Raw genomic sequence first — 21,016 nt, 5'->3', positions numbered from 1 at the left:
GGTTACCGGGGAGGATGGCGCGCGCGATATATCGATTTTCGCGAGGAGTTTAACCGTCGATGGTGATTAATTGTGCTAGCGTTTAATCTTTGCGCCGAGTTTTAAGAGATATTTCGTTTAACCGACCGGCCTTGAATTATTGCCTTGAAAATAATCGTTCCCTCTGTTCTTCTGTGTGCTTCACCACGAAGAAACATCATGGTGAACATGATAACCGCGTGACTTATCTTCATCTGGAATGAATGTTCTCCTAAGTTTCTTTTTCTTCGTGGAAAAAAGGAGGAAATAAATTAGGGAAGATTTTCAAGGAAACGAATGACTTTCGAGTTTTGAACGTTTTATTGGATGACTAGGTCATTAACTCGTCGAGTGCTAAATACGACTGAGTCACTATGTCCAGACACATTAGTCAGCCTCATTCTTGAAGAAGTGAAAAATCTAGAAAAAGTCTAATTGGTTGCTATGTAACTAAGAACCGCAGAAGGATTGAAGAGAAAATTTGATAAACTTTAATTTAATTACGTATCACAACTCTTACAGATATCGTCCATTTAGTTTCGTAATTCATTAAGGTATAACTTCATCCTCTGTTACAATACGTCTTCATGACTTGGAAAATAGAACGAATTTTTATGACAATAAACGTAGAGCATCGTTTTATAAACAGTAACAATGAACTGACTTACACCACTTTGAGCCCGTAATTTTTAGCAATATTATGTATCTACTCTTAATAATTTAGTAAATAATTTTATCCATAGTTGTATATTCGAAACGTTCGAAAAATATTATCATATTTATGATTAAAATCGGTCTTAACGTTTCTCGACCAGATTCTAGCCGTTCCGTGGAAAAAGTCTTTAAATTCGATTAAAATACAGAAAAACAAGCAACGAATGTCAATTGGACGACATATATGCATAAATTTAGAAGTGAAAGTAGTATTTCCTCAGAGACACGTAAGCGTAGATAGCGATTAGTTAGCTTCATGTTTCTCGCGAAGGCGTTAGAGCAAACACAAGACCGCAGTTGGCATTCGATTACCGGCAGACTTGATGGCTCGTTACTGCCTCCGGTGTGGGAGCTGCAATTGAAAACGTTACCTTTAACACCCTGTAAGCTCAATTTCGTTCGTGCGATGGTGCAATCGATAAGCGATTGCGGGATTAATGCAGGCTTCGTTCGCATAACAGCCATATAAATTGGTGCTTTCATCGACTACGAGAATTCGCTTCATTTTGATTATTAAACAAAATTTAAAAAAACGTTTCAAAACACACAAATATATCATAGTAATTTAATATACACTTTGAAGTATTGCGGTATAAGCATAAACCTAAAATTAAGCGGAACCACGATTTTTCGAGGGTGATTTTAATGATTGTTCATAAGCTAAATCGCGGGGCGTCCGCGCGGCATGAAGAATAGTCGCGATTCATCACGCTGGAACGGGAGAGAATGGACGGAGGAAAGAGATAAGTAATCGTAGAGCTTAAAAAGTGCGCCACGGCGCGGCGATGGCGGACGAAACGATCTAACGCCGGCTTAACTACATAAGTACATCTTTCTTTTACGTTGCTCGCGAATAGAGCCTGCAGCCTCTCGCCACCTTCGTCCTTCGTTGAGCCCTTATTTCTCTCCTTTCACCTATCCGATCGTGCCTTCTTCTACCCCTTTGCGTGGTCCTCCCACTCCCGCAATTCTTTTTCATCCATCCTTTTTCATACCATTCACTCTATCTTCTATCATAGTCTTCGGCAAGTTGTGTTTCTCATATGGGAACGACTAGTTAAGTTATCGCGGATCTTTTACAAGCGGAAAATTAAGATTAAGCGGAACCAACCACGATATTGATTTTCCACGGACGAATCTTCCTATTCTTTTTATATTTGTTAGTTTCCGAATTTGTTTGGTTTCATTACTTTTTCACGTTTTCCAGAATACTCTTCTTCCTTTCGTCGGCGTCTCTCCACTTTTCCTTTGGAAGCTCGCACTTCGGGATTCTGTTCATCCCTCAACCCCCACGATTTTCCTCTTGCACCCTGTTATTCCGCGGTGGACACTTTCCCGCGCGTTTCTTCAATTTCTAAATCTTTCTCTCGAAGTCCACGCCGTTTTCTTCCTCTCGTGCGCTCCCTTCTTTGTCTCTCCAATAAAGAAGCTCCTCAGCAACCTCTTCACCACCTCTTCTACCCCCTTCTCTCTCTTCGTCCTCCCTTTCTTTTCCCTCCAGTGTTCGCTGCAGCCCGTACTAGACTCGTTCTCTCCTCGTTCCAACAACCTCCTCCCTGTCTTCCTTTCTCCGTGATCCTCCTTTCCTCCTCTCTCTTTCTCGAGCGTTCGCGCCGCCTTTCTGCGTTACGGTACGATCCGGCAGAGCCGCGCCGCTGGCGGCACGGAAAAAAGGCGGCCCTAAAAGAACTTCATATTTTTTATGCTCTGACAGCGACTTGGGTGGTCCAAAATGGCCGCCAATGATGTAATATAGTGCTCTCGCGCCGACTATCCCACCACGGAGACGTCACGGCAACCTATATAGAGGTAAAGCTTCTCTTTCTCTTTCTCTTTCTCTTTCCATTTCTCGTTCTCTTTCTCTTTCTCTTTCTCTCCTTCGTGTTATTATCTCCCTCTCTGTATTGTTTCTTCTTCCTCTAACAACCTTTGCCCCCTTCCGCCTCCGCTCGGCTTGACGAAGACCGCGGCACACCTAAACCCTTAACCACCTACTTCTAACCGCACGGGTTCCTCGGATCCCATTGCCGGCCTCTCCCGGGGCATGTAATTACTCGACGGACGATGTCTTTCGGCCCTTTTGCTCCTCGACCGTATTACCTTCTTCGGCCGCGCTCAGCCGCATGGCCAAAGCTGTCGCGCGGACAACACACCGGATCGCGTGGCCTTTTTCCCCTCAGCCTGATCACGATTTTACTCTACTCTCAGGGCTGAGTTTGTGAAATTGTAAAAAGTGCAACTTTTTGGAGGGGCAAGTAAACTGTGGAGAGGTGCAAAGGGTAAATTTCAAAAATTGAACCGAAACTTTGTCTCCTTCTTCTTTCTTGTTGATTTAGAATTAAAACGTCGTAGGATTAAATGGAATTGTTTGAACTTACAGTGGGAAAATGCCTGCTTTATTTTGGAAACTATAGAATTACCTTATTATTTTATACGAGTGTTTTAATTTCGTTACTGTAGGATCTCACGGACGACTGATTATTTAATTCGTCGATACTTCCGGTCACCAGAGACCGATAATAAAATACATTTATTTTACATCCATGTAGATATAGTTAAGAGCTATTAGGATTATCGTCATCCAATGAAAAATTCATTAAGTTTTTCAGTTAAGAGCAACAGCGATAGGCAGGAAATCGAAAGAAGAATATTTTCATTAGAGTTTTCTCATGTGTTTAAAATAATCCAAATTTTCAGTGAAATTTCAAATTGATACATCGATATCGAACCCACTTCCCACTGTCGTTCAAGCTTCCGTGCTACAATTATCCTCTGTCGCTTGAGGCCGCTTCGCAAGCGTCGTAATGGCGGCGAAGCCCTCGGGAAAGTTCGACACTTCCCTCGCCGTATATTTATGAACGCATTGTGTCTTTTATCATTACGAAACGAACGAGTTTATCCAGTTACTTCCTGTCAACAGCAAAGGAATTAACTCTGAAAAATACTACGAAGCATATTTTCACCAGAGATAATCGACTCGTCTTTCCACTTTGTTTACGATCCTCGACTACACACGTGCAGCGACAGGCGACGCTGTTGAAACGAAACAACAAACGTAGAACCCGCCTTTTCGCCTAATCTCAAAGAAAATCTTGCAAACCATCCTGAGCGTGCACAGGTACCTCAGGTCCAAAGTTCCACGCGATATTTAACGCAGCAAGTATCGAACCTGGAAACTGATACTAGAACGATTCGTCACGCGGCACAGTTAAAAGAACCGCACGTTTCCTCAGGTAACATTCCAAAAACTCTAGTCGAATCCGATGTCTCGCGATCGGTTCGTCGCTTTAAATATTATGACTTTGGCGTTCGTCACGCCGAAGAATTTTTTCGACGAGAAACCGACCGATTTTCCCATTGTCCTAATTCTGAAAGGAAATTCTAAACGTAACAAATTTGACGATTGTCATATCTTTTTTAACCGATCGATCTTTGACTGGATTTTTGCAGTTCGGCCATCGAATTAAAATTTCGATTTAGATAGCTTCTTCGATTATAATATGTTTTGGTAGTCTTTGTACTAATTAATTAAAAAATAATTAAATTTTTAAAATGTTTAATTTTATAAAATGGATATGATTTCATATCGAAACAACGAATTTGACGTTATAATAATACGACAACTTGATGATACAGGGACCTACTTATACAGACCAAAATCACTATAGCGTCATATACATATATAAATTATTAACATATATATGTACAACGTTGTGGTAAGAAACTTTACTGTTAAAATTCGCTCATACCTCTCACTTTTACCAAAGAAGCGAAAGGTATTAAAAGTATCAAATTTTCCTAACCAAATGGATCGATGCATACGAAATTTCATTTCGCTTCGAGGATTAAATTGAAAAGACCAATTCTACCATCTATCGAATCTTGTTCTAACGTCAATTGTCAGCTATTGGACAACTAAGTGATTGCGGATTATGTCAATACGTGGTCTTAGCACACTCTTTTGTTTTGTCAGCATGTTCAAACCAATATATATTGTTCTCTTGTTGTTTGGACTTCCACGTTTAATTTAGTAAAAAAATTCTATCGATTAGTTATTTAGTTTCGTTTTTATCCAAATTTAAAAATGAAGTAACAAGACGCGCATTTTAGACATATTTTATTGTATTATTTCCGTGAAGGCAAGAACACATCGCAAGCACGCGAGAAGTTATGTGCCGTATATGAGAATAAAACCTTGAAAGAAAGGCAGTGTCAAAATTGGTTTGCCAAATTTCGTTCTGGCGATTTTTCACTGATCGATCTGTTGAAGTTGATGAGAACCATATCAAGGCCATTATCGATTCAGATCATCATAGCACAACGCGTGAGATTGCAAAGAAGCTCGATGTATCGCATACATGCACTGAAGAAAGATTAAAACAGTTTGGCTATGTCAGGAAACTCGATTTACGGGTCCCTCATCAGCTTAAGGAAATTCATTTGACGCAGCGCATTAGCATCTGCGATTCGCTTCTGAAACGCAACGAAATTGATCCATTCCTGAAACGACTGATTACTGGCGACCAAAAGTGGATAGTTTATAACAACGTTAATGGTAAAAGATCGTGGATGATGGAAGATGAACCAGCCCAGACGACACCAAAAGCCGAGACTCACCGAAAAAAGATTATGCTGTCAGTTTGGAGGGATTATAAAGGAATTCTGTACTTTGAACTTTTACCAAGAAACCAAACGGTTAATTCAAACGTGTACGTTCAACAACTCGCCAAACTGAGCGATGCAGTTGAAGAAAAGCTGCCGGAATTGGCAAATCGTAAGGGTGTTGTCTTCCAGCATGATGATGCAAAGCCCCACACATCTTTAGTCACTCGCCAAAAATTATTGAAACTTAAGTTGGCCATATAGCCCTGACCTTGCGCCTTCAGATTACCATTTATTTCGTTCCATTCAGGACTCCTTAAATGGTAAAATTTTTAATGACACTAATGATGTAAAATCATATTTAATTCAGTTTTTTGTTGGCAAAAATCAAAAGTTTTATGTACATGGAACTATGACACTGTCTGAAAGATGGCAAAAGGTCATCGACAAAAACGGACAGTACCTAATTGAATAAAATTGTATTTTTACTCAAAAATTTTGAATTTTTCTTCTTATTTAAAATACGCAATCACTTGGTTGCCAATCAATACGCTACTATATTAAACAAGGAGCCTTGAAACATCCAACAAATACAGGAAACGATAGTTCAAAAAATTAAAGAATTCTTTATGATCATAAAAGAATACTCGGCCGCGAGACCTCTATAGTTACAATTTCATCGCGTTCATTCGCGATTTCTCGAACCAAGGAAACGAAAGAAACGTCGGTTCACAGAGCAATATGAACTGAACTGAACGACGAAAGAGGATAATCGTGGCAACTTTCTTCATTCCAGGGTCATCGATCATCCAGTTCGGAGTAAACACCGCGAAAGAAGAAATTCTCGATGCTGGACAACGTTAATATCAAGATGGTAGAGCGTGGAGCTGTTTCTGCTGATCGGAGAAGTTATTGTTCTTGCACGACGTCGCCATATTACCAGCGAAAACAGCTACTTCTGGGATAATCCGGAGAAGAAGCAAGCTACGTCCGAATCATTGAAGCATCACCATTTGCGCCGGATCGCTAATTCCACGCCCATTCTATGCTTTACCGCTGGTCGACCGATGGATTCAGGATATTTCTTCAAGCAACGTTTGGGAAATCTTCCAGAGAACGGAAACCGATATTTCTGACGACCGTTTGCGGTTTCAGCGGCTCGTTTCTCACCAGAAAACGGCTGCTTACCGACAGATTTTTGATGAGTTCGATCCACGGAAGTCCAGCCATTGGTCAATTTGAGACGTTGTTACAGATACAAAAACTTCTTTCATATTTTTTGCTCCTGTTTTGTCCTTCAAAACGCTTTATATATATATATAAGTATATAGTACATATAATATTTTTTTCATTCTTAATTCTATACTTTTTTCAACTCTATCGCATTCTTTGAGTCGTTCTAAAATGGATCATTTCAATCACTTAATCGTGTTTTTCCTATTTGTGAGAAATGGTTTAAATTTGGCTTAGTTTTAAATTAAAAACACTTAAAAGATTCTTTTAGACTATGAAAAAAATTATTTTCTGTTAATTGTTAATGATAGAAACACTTTTTCAAACGGTTTTGCAAAGAAGACAGAACGGGCTAAAATTTAAAATTAGTTTCATTAAGAACAGATACTTTTATCATCTAGTTAACTAATAATCTATAAAAATATACATAACATCGAGTACGGAATGTTTATATTTATAATATTTCTTAGAACGTTAAAAACAACGGTGAAATTTAAAGACGAAAATTCAAGGACCATAATACAAAATTGGGATATCTATAATAGAGACCATAATGTGTTAGAAAGGGAAGTTGATAACTAAAATACGTTCTCTGATATTGTTTTCTTGTATATGGTATAAAGTTGAATAAAATGGTTTTGAAAATGGTCTGGTTGGAATGTTCTTGTTATTAAGAAAGCACTATTAAAGTATTAGCGGTGAATCGTTGGTAGCCATTTATGCGAAGTCCTACCGATGCTTCTTACCTCCTTGTACCGGCCAGTTGTCCCCGTTTTCACAAAGAACTTTATTCAATAACGCAATTAAGACCACGGCAATGGAACGTTCGCGTGTAACGATCGAATTAAGCGCAACGAAACGTTCTCGGTCCAAAACTAAGTACTCCTCAACCGTAATGCATTTCGGATTACAAGTTTCTAAATAAGAAGTTGAGTCGCGTGAAACCTTCGTTAAAAATCCCATTTGTTCCTAGTACTTCGGTGTAAACCATAGTGATTAAAATGATTTATTTCTTCGTTTATATTGTAATCACAGTATCGTTCGATATTCTCCAGCTAAGATAGTATTCCATTTATCTAAAGCCATTGAAGAACAGACAGTTCGTAGAATAGTAGCAGTTCACTGATCTTCCACGCTACTTTCACGCAAGTTCACGTTCGGATAAGTGACCTCAGCCTAAAGGAATCTGCTTAAACATGCGGACAATTGAATTCTCCTCTAGGTTTCTATAGAAAACCGCTCCTAATGCCAATTGCCTGGATATTTTTACGTGAAAATTCACACAATTTTAAACGTCCAAGCTTCAACTCACATTTACAATTCATACATCAAATACATACATACATACGTTCACATACAATTCATAAATATCGAGTAACCTGCGAACGATCATTGGCTACGTAAAAACGCATAAATAGAGATGAAAGAGCTTAACAAACGCGCACGATTACGCAACAATAGTTACTCGAGTATTACAATACATAAAATAGCATTCCGCTAAATAAAACTCGTATAACTAAAATTTCACTCTATCATATTGATACATATATTGATATCTAGAACTATACTTACCCTAATCGAGAACAATCGGTGTCTTCTTCCCTCTTGCTTATCAATTTCAACGCGCATTCGTAGCACGCTTGAAGAACACACAGGTGAAGGAACACGATACGAAGAGAACACACAGCAACGATAATAGGGAACGAGAGGCGATTCAAGTGTTCGCGGCGGTTTCAATCTCTGTCGGGATCGGTATTAATATTTATCGAGCGTTTTCGAGGAGCAGTAAATATGGAGCGAAGCCGTGGTGCGGCGCGTACGATAATTTCATTGCTTAATTCGAGCGCGCCGAGCATCTGGCCCAGAGGGTCGAGCGAAGAGGGCGCAGAAAATCGGCCAACGCCACGCGTGCTCGTTCGTTTTTCGTGGCCGCGAAATCACCAGGCCCTCGCTGACGATACCCGATGGCTGTAAACAATCGCTTCGTACCGGCCGAAAAATATTACGTCTTCATGGACACCGAGGTTACGCGGTCGCTATAATTTCGTGATTAAACTCCTTCTGCCATGCTGTGTGTGCGTGGCCGTTCGCCTGTTTCCTCTCTACATATGCGTTTATCCTGTATCGACGATAAGGAAAGAGAAACGAAAGAAAGGTAGCGAAAGAGAGACAAAAAAGAGGGTGAAGAAGAAGGGGGAACGCGAAGGCCGTGGATCGATCGATGATAATGATCCCGTTGATGATAGCTCGCTCGTTATTATACGCGTCTCATCGGTTAAACGAAAGAGGAAAGACGTACCTATAAAGAGATGCAAAAGGAAGAGAAAGAAGAAAAAAGGAAGGGAGAGTGGGATAAGAGGTGCGTTCGTGTTTTAAGAGCTGGAAGCGATTGGTCGACGCCATTACTCACACCGTTTGCGCCTGCCACATGGCTCGATGGATCTTTTCTTCTTCGTTCGAGCCCCTGTTCCACTTTCTTCGTTCTTCTTTTGAGTTTGTAACTTGCACTTTCACGGGTATCCGATGTGCATGATTGTTAGGCTACGTGCGTGCATTTGTTGTCACGTGTGCTTCAATGAAAAAGTTATGGAAGTTTGTTAGATAAATGCAAGGTTGTCGGATAGCGTCGGATAGAATTTATATTATTTATTACATTAATACACTGCACCTCTGATCTTTTATATCGTTGCGTTATATATTTCTACATATTAACACGAATTACCTTTGTATTAACGCTTTGCACTCCTATGTCGAGTGTGACTCGACATTAGTTTTTAGCTCAGGAGCTGCTTCGTCGAGTGCGAAGGAAAAGCAGGATTGCATCCTGGAAATTGTTTCAAGATATATCATACACTTAAAAATTACAAAATACAGCAATAGTGTGAATAGAACTGGTATTTAAGTGAATTTCTTTCTTACCTTATTTATTTAAATTGTCTTATTTTTTAGTTAAAGTAAATTTCAAATAAACACTTAAAAACGTTGGAAGCTGCTGCTAACGAAATTGAAACAAAATTCGGAGTGCAAAGGGTTAAAGGAACAAAGTATATCGTGTTTGAAATATCCTTTCCTTCTTCCTGAAAAATAGATAGTTTTCATTATAAAAAAGAAGAACATAGAAGACATTATTTATTCTTGTTGGAAAATCAAACTGCTGATACGATAAAATGAAATTGTAACGCTAATTTTTATAGATTTGAACTATCTTTTGCTTACATACTGCTAAATCTGATTTCATCTCTTGCGCCTTGTATATTTGTACGAGAATGAAAAATCTTAAGCTGGTTTTACAGTTACTTTTTTTCCTTAATATGCGATACTTCTGGTACTTTGACATTTCGCAAAGGACATAATCTGATTGCATAACGCGCGATTAATTTCCGATGTCTTCTAACGATAACGACCGTCAGAAAATTCTAACTTTCCATTTCTCGGCCGTCTATTTGGATTCGTCATATCGTCTCATATTCACAGACAAACAACATGGTGGCAGCTCGTCGGCTACGCGAAACGATCCGTCAAATTGGCCTTATCGCGGTGTGTCTGTGCGTTTATGCGAACCCTGCCATTAGCGGGAAACCGACGCGCGTCAATCCGTTTTAAAAGTGGTGCGTCAAACTCGCACGCCAGCACCAGGATCCCAAGGAACACGTGCACGCTCGTCGAAGGGAAACGTGTTCATACGACTCGTCAACGGCTTGTTAAACACGACGATGGCGCGTGAACACTGTACACGAACAGAAAGTTCAACAAGGGTTCATCGACTGGAACCGTGCATCATTGCGAATGAATTCGCGTGCAGCATTTAGGTAACTTAATCGTATAATAGAACGCCTATTAGTATCTGGAAAAAATGGAAACCACTTTAAAAACAACCATCTATTACACGTGTATTCGATTTCTGAAGATTAACGATTCTAGATAGTTTAAGATTTAACTTTAACCTTTCTTAGTATGTGACCACGTTTCAGCACCACTGAATTTTTATTTAGTTAACGAAGCAAGCCAGTAGGAGACAATTTCATTCGATCGTTCTTTTGATCTAGTAGCGACGAAGCAGCGTGGTGTTGCAGAAGTACAGGAAACGTGCACATGTTTGAAGAGCGGCTTATCTTTGTGCGCTTTGGAAGACCACGAGTATCCGAGGCTCTGCAAAAATTAGCTTTCAATCTACGAGGCAATGTATTAGGTCGTTCGAAAAGTTTCTTTCGTTTTATAAGGAAACACAATAATGGATGCACAACATTTTCCATTTTATATTATTTTATCGAATTACGTATGATCCATTTTGTTCTATCAAGATAAAGATCACAACATTCGATAGATTAGGTTTCACGCTTCTATAAAGATGAATCGTTGTAAAGGACGTGTCTATAAAAGAAAGACGCTTTTCGGACAAACTAATATTTCTCGATACATTCCTTCTATTTTGTAATATTTTCCGTACCATTTTGATCTTCTGTTCCATCACAACATGTAAAAAGTATGTTTCTGTGCAGCGCACTAAATATTAGGTCATCCCATAAGTTCGTGCCGTTTTTTGAGCGGTTATATATGTTAAGATTGTTTACATACCTTTCAGTTTCATGAAAAAATGTAATCCCCCTCTCGTTGTACAACTTCTTCCCATTTTTCTGGTAGGGCCATTATTCCGTCTCGATAAAACTTCTCTTGTTTTTCTTTAAAATAATTTTCTAAGCTATTTTTGAGAATGTCAATATTTTCAAATTTTTTACCTACTAAAAAGTGTTGTAATGCTCTGAACAGGTGATAATCAGATGGGGCAATGTCTGAGGAATATGGGGGATGTGGTAAAATTTCCCAATTAAATTCAGACAATTTTTTGTAACGCTTCCGTTCCGTAAGTTCATGGGGCACCCAAACGTTTAACTTTGACACCATCCCCATTTTTTTTAAACATCTATGAATCGTTGTCTTAGGTATTTTCAGAACATTTGACATCTCTTGAACTGTCAAACTTCGTGATTTTTCAACAAGATCCCGAATTTTATCTTCGTCTGTCTGAGGAGGACGCCCGGAGCGTTCCTCGTCTTCTAAACAGAAATTCCCAGCTCTAAAACGTTGGAACCACTTCCTACGGGTGCGAGATGAAAGCGCATTTTCTCCGTAAACAGCACATATGTTTTTCGTGGCAATTGTTACAGAACTTCCTTTCCGAAATTCATATAACATGAGATGTCGAAAATGGATACGCATTTCACTCATGATTTTTTACTGTTAGAAGTCACTGTGTTCGCTATATTACGATCTTGTATCCACGAAAATCTGCTCTAGCCTGTTCTCGATCAGCTAAGCTCAAGTGCATTGGTCCCTTATCGCCGTATGTTCATAAATCGACATATGAAGTGTATACACAAAAGTCGGCACGAACTTATGGGATGACCTAATATAATAGCGCTCTTTGTAAAATCACTGTGACGCTAAGAAATATAATACTCGTGATGAACACTGTTTAATAAAAATTTATTTGCGAGCTATGCTTTTTGTTTCAATTCTGAAATCCAGGAAATTTCACACAAGGAATATATTTTTAGGATCAATCGAAGAATATTCCTTACCTTATGTTCACGAAATACTATCAGAATAGTAGATATGTTACGTCCGGTGACTCTTTACATCAATCAGAATTCATCCCTCGGTCAACGCGACCACTCGCTGTGCAAATATAATTAGTCGGACCGTAATAATCATAAGGAACTGTCATAAACCTAAGCTTTTCAATTTTACCGTTAAGGCCGTTAATTGGTATAAAACACCTTCGACTCAAGAGGTTCCTTATGGCTATTGTTCCATCAGATAAAAAATGAGAAAGTCGGGTTTTTCCCTTGTTCGACGGTCATTTCCACCCGCACGCGACCGGTGGTGGAGCGACCAACATCCAGCGATAGTTTTCCTCTTCGACAGCATCGTCACCGAACTTCACTGATTCATCATCTTCGGATCAGTCAACATCTCTTCACTGTCTATATCTGATTTAGATCAGTCATCTGTTTAACTTATATCTATAAGCACCGAGCGTAACTGTCTATGTCTACAAGTTGTTGAAATAAAGTGTAAATTGTAATTTGTTAACTCAGTGTTATAATCAATTCAACTACCTCTATTATCCTAAACGAAATAGGGGATCGATCATTTCGTGGCGTCGATTGTATAATCGTAACGAGAATTTAAGATTCCTGTCGACGCGCTTCCTCGAGATCGCGTCTCTCCGCGAACGGTCGAACAAGGTATAAAATATGAAATAGGCTACGAATAGATACAGTAATATAAATAAATAATATAATATAAGTAAAATATTAAAAAATCAAGTTAAATTGCAAGTGAGAAAAAAAGTACAATTATACCAATGGTTGAATAACTTACTTAACTTATTTTTAAAAAAGTGATCGAGAACAGGCTATAAGGACGTAATTAAATAATCATCTTCTTATTAAATTTCCATAAAAATTACACCATTCGATTTTTCTCGTCATCAGCATGAAATAAAACGTGCCTCAAAATTGCTCTTTTCTCTCAAACACGAACCTGTAACCCAAAGATTTTCATATTATTTCATATTATTCGATCAAGATCAAATAGATCTTAAAGAACTTGAAGAAAATTTGTTCAATAAGAATATTGACGATGAACGTTGAATAATTAAAAAGATAAAAAGGTGGAACATCAGATACGAGAATTTTTGAATCGATTGAATCGATGTTCGTGGGCCATGACGCAACAACGCGACGCAACATGACAGTCTTTTTGTCCAGAACGTTATGAAGATGTCGCTGAACGAACGCCACCATGGAGACGTGCGAAGCGTTTACAAAACGCTTACGCGTACCATGGGCCGCGTACACATCAACGCCGGTCGCATTATCTGATGGCACCGACATACGTCTTCCCTGTCAGCCGATCGTTAAGGGAACAATCAGACATGTCGGAGACGGATCGGCTGCCAACCACTTCTACCCTTCCTCTCTTTGATCGCAATCCTCTTTTTCCTTCTTCACTATTCTTTTATTCCTTCCTGTGACACGTCTTTCCATTCGCAAACGTCGAATCCTTCACTTTGTTTCGCAGCTTCTTTGACTATATAATAAAGAGTAAGCGATAAAAAGATTCATCATTTACATGAATTGACATAAAATTTTACAGAATTTCGCTTTTTCGCTGCGGAAGAATATTATATGTTTAATTATCTGCTATAAAATCTAATTTGTAACCGCGTGACACATGGAATGATTTCATCTGTTCACAGTGTTATAAGGTTATACTTTGTTAGCGTTATAACACTTTATAACCAATTTACTTAGTGTTTTCATCGTACGATATGAGAGATAGGACAACAACAATATATATATACTACGAACTTTGTAAGTTTTAAATGTTATTATACACAGCGCAATTATTAATTAAAATTTAGCAGCTATCTATTTGAAAGTATACGTTTATTGGATTTGACGTTACAAATATTACAAATTATGACATACAATTTTCGAAGTTGTCCAGTTTCCTATACTTTATAACACTTTATAAATAATAACATTTAAAACTTACAAAGTTGTAGTATATATATATTGTTATTGTCCTATCTCTCATATCGTACGATGAAAACACTAAGTAAATTGGTTCGATTTGATCAATCAATCCATGTTATTAGTTAACCTTAACCTATAATTCATACTACGAACATGACGACAAATTTTTCAATTTTAGTCCACAAATATCACAAATTTCCACACAATATCATAAGACAAAAAGTTAAATTCAAAATTACTAAAGGATTGCCATTTTTCATTTGGTAAGGCGTGTCATTCTTATAAAACGATCTATAACCGTTTTACGCAACGCTGGAAAGATCCAATGGCGGACCGAATGGAAATTCGATTACTCGTGTCCCGCAGGTGTTTCCCTCGCGGTGTCCCTTTATTACGTGACAATATTGCAAACGCTTCTTGCCGGCAATAAAGCGTCTTAAGATCCGTGCCAGATGTCACCGTAGGTAGCGTCATATACGAGACCGAAATCTCAAATATTAGCGGATTCCCGGCCGGATAGAGAGAATGGTGCACGTCCACGCTCTAATATCGCAGCTTTTTTCCAGCCCTCGGCGATGCGATGCGCGCCGCGACATGTGCGCGAAACGGCTTATGAAACTTCCGTCGAGCACGGCCATCGCGAATAGCTATCATCCCCGACATTACTTATCTCCGACTGATGAAACTGGAGTATACATGAAACAAGTATTTAAAGAAAATAAAAATTACGTCCTTAGTTATACTTTCGATGTATGTACTTATATCGTTTATTCTCGTTTGATGAGATTTTTAGAAAAAAAACTAATAGTCTTTTTATATGAAATAGGATATTGCAATTTTGATAAGGTAAAATGTATTTAACTTTACCATTTCTTCACAGTTTCACTATTTAATATTTAATTATTAAAATTGTATATTTTCATATACATACATATTTTAGATGATCAGAAGAATTATTTGAAAAGGTTGTGAATATCTGTAACTCGTGGAATATGTCATGCACTGCCATCTATTCATATTTCCTCGAATTTGAAATTTTTTGACATTTAACCATCTGTCGATAAGATAGAAATGAGAAATAAATCTTTATTACCACCATTATCTTACCGCATCGCAATGCTGATAATCAATAATGTTCACGCGCCATTATTTCGCGCACCGATGATTCCAGCGTTATGCAACGATGTCAACGAAGTCTACTTCGATTTTTCTTTAATTTCATATCGTAAATTTGTGAAATAACACGCAAACAACATAATGTCCTTAGTGTATTTATTTTTTTTTCATATGAATTATGTATATACATGTGAATTCTTTTGAGACAAACATCACGGTCTCCATGCGCCTCTTAGTATTCGAGCTTAATCCTTTCAACGTGTAATGAGAGAAAAAAAAGGATGATGTTCTTTCCTGATGACGTAGATGATAAAATAAGATGATGTCACAATGATAGCTACGACGTAGCATACCCTACTGCAAAGTAGCTTCATCACATTGTCAATTCCTGAAACCGACAAAAAACAAAGATAAGTTTTCGAATGATATAGATAAAATCATTTTTTTTAATACACAGATTTAATCAGTCTGCCAAGATTTTCAACAATATTATAAATCTGCTTATAAAATAAATGCGAAACCGTTGGTAAAATCATCATATAATTGTGTTCTATAAAATTTTCTATTTCCGTTTGTAAACTTACCATAATAGCATTGACAATATCATTCTGATTATTTTTAAGAGCTTTAATAGCCTTCCCTCGAGACACATTGGCTTGACACATTACTAGGTCAATGTCTTTTTCTTCGACGCCCGTTTCGTCTACTTCTTCCTCTGATTCTTCTTGTATTGGTGCAACAACCTTTAAAAATACAAAGTTAAAAGATAAAGTTCGTATCAAATATGAAATGTTGCGTTAGAGATTTTTATAGCAATCAAATACAATATCTTACCGTAGTACTACCACCAGCTTCAGTTGCTGGAATAACTGGTGGTTCCTTAAACTTCTCAGCTGCTGCTACTTGAGCTTGTTGACTAAGATCCTCAATCTGTAAAACAAATAATTTCGTTAAATAATTGAAAACCATAATATTTGAAAAAATGTACAATTATTAAACGTATCAGTCTGCCAAGGAACTTTTTCTACATTTCTTTAATTCATAATATGCGAAACACAAAACTAATCATCACTTTCTCTGAGATATTATTTTTCTAACATACTACTTCAAGTTATTTCCAGAATTTTACCTTGGCTTCGCCAAACACTATGTAAGTATCTGAAGCTGGATTCTTTAACACATCTGGCTTATTGATTACAAAAAGAATATTTTTTGATTTACGAATAGTCACTCTGTTAACTCCTTGCACCTGAACAAAACAATTTCAAGTATTTATTTAATCATATATATAAAAAAATATATGGTATATTGCATTCATACAACATACAGGCTTTAATCCCAATTTGCTCATAAGCTTCCTGGCTTTTTTCTCTCCTCGACTTTGTTTTGCTTTAGAAACCATATCAATGGGAAGACCAGTGACGGTTGTCCCTGGGAAACCAACAGTACCCCCAGCTCCTGCATCGTCCAATTCTGGGATAGTGTCATCTGAATCTGTATCAGTTCCAGATCCTGCTGCAGCTGCTTCGACCTTAGTAGGTTCGGAGCTTGCAGCTTTGTCCAGTTCAGTTAGTTCTGGCATATCTATTGATCTGTAACAAATAATTACATTAAATAAATAATAATGTACATTTACCACTTTTTATTATATATTACAAACTGAAACAAATTGCAAAATATATATGGTCAACATTTACTCTTTTTGTAAAATGTATAATTTTATACGATATGAACGAATCTGTATATTAACATAATTTATACATTGATACAATCATTCTCCATAAAAGTCGGCCACACGTGTATTACACCGGGTTAATAAAATCTGCCCCACCTAATATACCCTCGTTGATAGTATAATTTTCAATGAACATGAACGACTTCACAAGTGTAGATAAAATAACGATGAGATTGATGATCAAATTGTATGTTATTAATAAATATAAAACAATTAAATGGAAAAAATAAACACTTATCACACAATGATTGTAACAGACAAATGGACGTTGTTATGGCGCCCACTGAAGGTAGTCGAAAAATACTTGCAAAGATACGATCAACAATTCCCGTTGCTATTTATATTTAACTATCGTGACAAGATTAATTGCGTTCCAATAATTGTGAGTGACACATTTTCAGTCTATCCGCGTTTTTATACGGTGTTTTATGTCGTTATGCAGCACGATGAATTTCGTGCATGAAGATCATTCAAGCACAAACATTTTGCACGTTCATCGTTGACAATAAATCATTACACGCGATATGATTCACACAAAGTGATATGTTTGTTACTTGTCTCTCGATATTCGCGCTCTTTTACTATCATTACAGAACGATGCCGAAAAAATCGTTAGATTTACCTCGAACGATAATCCGTCGACGACCGAGCACTATTTTTACTATGTAAACTGAGACCAATTCACACGTGTACTCGAATGAGCATAGTTTCGTACTTTTAAGAACACAAAACGCAAGCAGACATTTTGTTAAATCAGCACTCGCAATTGGCTACACAAACCAAAAGAGAAAACATTGCGTTTTACGGAATTCATTTCGAAAATAATTTCGAGAATATTAAACGCGAATAAACATTAAAAAGCATATAAAAAATTTATTAAAAAGGGAAATATTTACATGTGTGTATATCCGTACATTTATATGTATGTATATATATCTCCATGTATAGTATAATGAAAACTATAATATATGTTTATAGTATACACATATTGTAGTACGCATATTTTATAACAGTTTTACAATGGAAATTACTTCTACATATTTTTTTTAAGATGGAAATTCATCGATATCTATTTTTTCTATACTTTCTTCGCGATTATGTACTTTTTTCGTTCCGATTTCGCAGTATCTAGTTAGTCTACATAATTGCAATTATTCCTGTTAGTAAAAATATTGGATTATAAACATGTTTAATTGTTATTAACTCACTTGTTATCAACATCATGTATTTTTTCTGATTCAGTAGTAGATTCAATCTCTTCCAACGTTTCTGTAGATTTTTCAACTGCTTTCATATCTAAATCTAAAAATAATTTTTTTCTTGACTCAGATTATTTTTTTTAAATCAATAAGATCATAGTAAGGTATACTTTCTATACTAAGCTATAATAAGGTATATAAGGTATACTTTCAAACCTGAATCAGATGTACCCTTTGATTCAGTTTGCCCATCTTCCAAAAGTTCTGTACTGGTGTTAGTTGATAAATGTTCAGAATTGTTTAAAGATGGATTACTAAGTGCAATATTGTATTCTAGTTTTGGAGCAGATGGCTTCTGTTTCCTTGCAGGATTCCAAAAATTGCAGTAACAACATTTAAATCCTACAAAATAAAAATACATACATTTTGAATATTTATTATTATAATTAAATCTTTATACATAATTCTTGCTGGCAGATTATAACAAATGTTTACCAAAATATTCAAATTCCTCTTTGAGAGCCATTCCATTATGCGACTCACAACCTTGACAAATTAATGCATATCGATTAGATGGACCATCCCCAAAGAGATAATCAATTATTCGATCCAAATTAGTCCTTTGCGGCGATAATATTGGACGTGGTAAAATTGATGAACGTAATAAAGAAGACCCTATTATGTAAGGATTTTGCTTTGATAAAGTTACAATAAAAGACAATAAAATAGAAATGAAATAAAAAAATAAAAGTTACTAACTGTAATCCACAAGATACTAACTATAATTGCAATTTGGAGTATTGACTGGTTTATCACTACTCTGAAGAGGAGTATTTGGTAAATTGCGAACAGGAGTTACGCCAGCTGGGACAGGGCCAGTGTTAGAAGATACACAGCTTTGCGCATTTAGTGTTTGATTTTGACTTATTGTTACACGCTTCCTCAGTTCCCCAAAAGAAGATCTAGCAGATTTTATATATTGTGGTGTACTAGATTGTTCAGGAATTTCTATTGCAGGCTAAAATGAAAGGTTCTTTTAGTAGATGCATTGCCTTCCTTTCCAAACTGTTTTCATATAACTAATTGTTTGAAATATAAACCTGTATATTATAGACAACTGAAAAATGAGTTAAAATAAAAAAAATTATATTAATACTATAGTCAATGCACTTACTGGAGTCATTTTTAGTTGATCAGGCGCAAACTTTAACAAAATTTCTTTAGCTTTTTTATATGTTTCAATCTCTGCAACTTCATCCAGAATTTTCTTTTTTTCAGATTGCATACTACTTAATCTATCTTGATTTTTAGAAATTTTACATTTATAATACCACGTTACCATCCTTTTTGTAAGCAATATTCTGTGACAATGAAATACATTTTGTCATACCTTTTGAATAATTTAGTAAAGGAAATAAATACAATTAAAATACTTACAGAATTGGAAAAATTAATAGTGGAATGATATAAAATATTTGATCATATAATGATGCAGGGAAGAAATAAAAGTAAAAAATGAATGCTGTTATAATATAAAGTATCACACTATATAATATCAGAGTCCCAATAATTTTTTTATGTCTTTGTTCTGTACTATATCCATATCTTTCTATCTCTCTAATTTTCTGTTAAAGAAGGAATTTTTTATTACTTGTCTAGTTATTAACATAAATATAATTATCAACAAGTAAAAGAATATAAATATTTTACCACATCAAGATCCTCCAAAATTTCAATTGTTGTTTTCTTCCTCTGAAATATAAAAATAATTTACATTATAAATTTATATTGCAAATATTGGCATATTTATATATGAGATCAGTTTTCTATAAGTATTTATTTTACTTTATAAGCATTACATTATATACATTACATTTATTCTCTTTTTCCCTTAGTGTATATATTTACATATTTAAAAAAAGATGAATTTCAATTATTGAATTGAAATGAATTCAGCACAATGAACCAAGGATGTTCTTGGCATAATAATTAATATGAAACTTTATAAATAACTACATGCATAGCATATTTAATTATAACTTTTGTTTGGAAGTATGATATCATATTTTTATATAGTAGTTTTTATTATGTGACATGAAACACATACATTTATACCATATTTTAATAAAAAAGGATATCATATATTTCTATTTAAAAAATAATTACAGATATCTTTATGTATATAATTTTTCAACTGTTTTTAATTCAACAGTGACAAAATTTAAATAATATGAATGTAATGTCATTGTATAGTAATTTCGTATTGCGTGACAATTCTACATGAATTACAAATCGATGTTGATTAATCATTCAATATTATAAATCTTCTTCTAATTAGGTTAAAAAGCTTAAATCTCCTCTTTATAAAAATTAAAGGTTATAAACTTTTAAGTCATAAATTTGTACTGCTTATAAAATAATATAGTATGTACTTATAAAAAGTTGATGCACTGACTTACGCCAAATCTTGACAGAAATCCAAACAAGATTCCCATCTTAACCAACCGTTGGTGCCGATCGATCCAAATTTAAACTTAAATCACTTTGTGTTTTGTTTCGATGTTTATAGTTTCAATATTTATAAGTGTCATGATTTCTAACATATTTGTCATGACCTTTATAAAAAAGTACTTTTATGGCACACGGTGTTCATTTAATGCTTAAATAATATATCGGTAAATTAGTAGATATCAGCAATTTTTCTTTTCACTTGTCACTTTCTGTTAAATAAATCAATTGAGTGTAAATATATTGTTTTCAATTTAAATGTGTATTAAGTTACGTTCCTTGTTATTTCGTGTTCGTTCCTATCGGGTATTCACCAGTCGAGATACGCTCCGTTTGAAACTACAAAT

At 36.0% G+C, this 21,016-nt stretch overlaps 1 protein-coding gene and 1 long non-coding RNA gene across 6 annotated transcripts; both read right to left on the bottom strand.

The window, feature by feature from the left end:
- Window positions 1-484: 484 nt before the first annotated feature.
- LOC110119310 lies at window positions 485-13,877 on the bottom strand. 2 transcript variants are annotated; one of them, XR_007224721.1, is made up of 10 exons: window positions 13,415-13,877; window positions 12,952-13,113; window positions 12,316-12,834; window positions 12,147-12,243; window positions 10,512-10,716; window positions 9,784-10,411; window positions 9,487-9,644; window positions 9,290-9,391; window positions 8,980-9,137; window positions 485-1,084 (listed from the first exon to the last, which is right to left on the bottom strand). It is a non-coding gene; the product is annotated as an uncharacterized LOC110119310 (long non-coding RNA). The 2 variants fall into 2 exon arrangements; XR_007224704.1 differs by having other exon boundaries at window positions 12,952-13,877.
- A 1,489-nt stretch (window positions 13,878-15,366) lies between these two features.
- Window positions 15,367-20,991, bottom strand: LOC100649127 (nascent polypeptide-associated complex subunit alpha). Of its 4 annotated transcripts, XM_003393424.4 has the most exons (13): window positions 20,621-20,991; window positions 19,872-19,913; window positions 19,599-19,786; window positions 19,336-19,522; window positions 18,942-19,179; window positions 18,657-18,836; window positions 18,378-18,563; window positions 18,171-18,264; window positions 16,555-16,819; window positions 16,357-16,476; window positions 16,062-16,157; window positions 15,812-15,970; window positions 15,367-15,615 (listed from the first exon to the last, which is right to left on the bottom strand). In XM_003393424.4, exons 1-13 carry the CDS (start codon window positions 20,654-20,656, stop codon window positions 15,601-15,603), a joined length of 1,806 nt encoding a protein of 601 aa, XP_003393472.1. In that variant the 5' UTR covers window positions 20,657-20,991; the 3' UTR covers window positions 15,367-15,600. The 4 variants fall into 4 exon arrangements, with proteins under 4 accessions (XP_003393472.1, XP_020720925.1, XP_020720928.1 ...); XM_020865266.2 differs by lacking the exons at window positions 18,171-18,264; window positions 18,378-18,563; window positions 18,657-18,836; ... (3 more) ...; window positions 19,872-19,913; window positions 20,621-20,991 and adding an exon at window positions 17,585-17,737; XM_020865269.2 differs by lacking the exons at window positions 18,171-18,264; window positions 18,378-18,563; window positions 18,657-18,836; ... (3 more) ...; window positions 19,872-19,913; window positions 20,621-20,991 and adding an exon at window positions 17,271-17,532.
- Between the last annotated feature and the right edge of the window lie 25 nt (window positions 20,992-21,016).

Source organism: Bombus terrestris, chromosome 1 (genome assembly GCF_910591885.1).
Source record: "Bombus terrestris chromosome 1, iyBomTerr1.2, whole genome shotgun sequence".
Lineage (NCBI taxonomy): Eukaryota > Metazoa > Arthropoda > Insecta > Hymenoptera > Apidae > Bombus > Bombus terrestris.
This window is presented reverse-complemented; position numbering and strand designations above follow the sequence as displayed.

What these genes read in the sequence shown, in the direction of transcription:
- LOC100649127 (XM_003393424.4), bottom strand. Translation starts at nt 20,656, where the DNA reads ATGGGAATCTTGTTTGGATTTCTGTCAAGATTTGGC. An exon ending in GATTTCTGTCAAGATTTGGC is followed by an intron (nt 19,914 to 20,620) that starts GTAAGTCAGTGC and finishes TTTATATTTCAG; the next exon opens with AGGAAGAAAACAACAATTGA. An exon ending in GCAAATTGGGATTAAAGCCT is followed by an intron (nt 16,477 to 16,554) that starts GTATGTTGTATG and finishes TGTTTTGTTCAG; the next exon opens with GTGCAAGGAGTTAACAGAGT.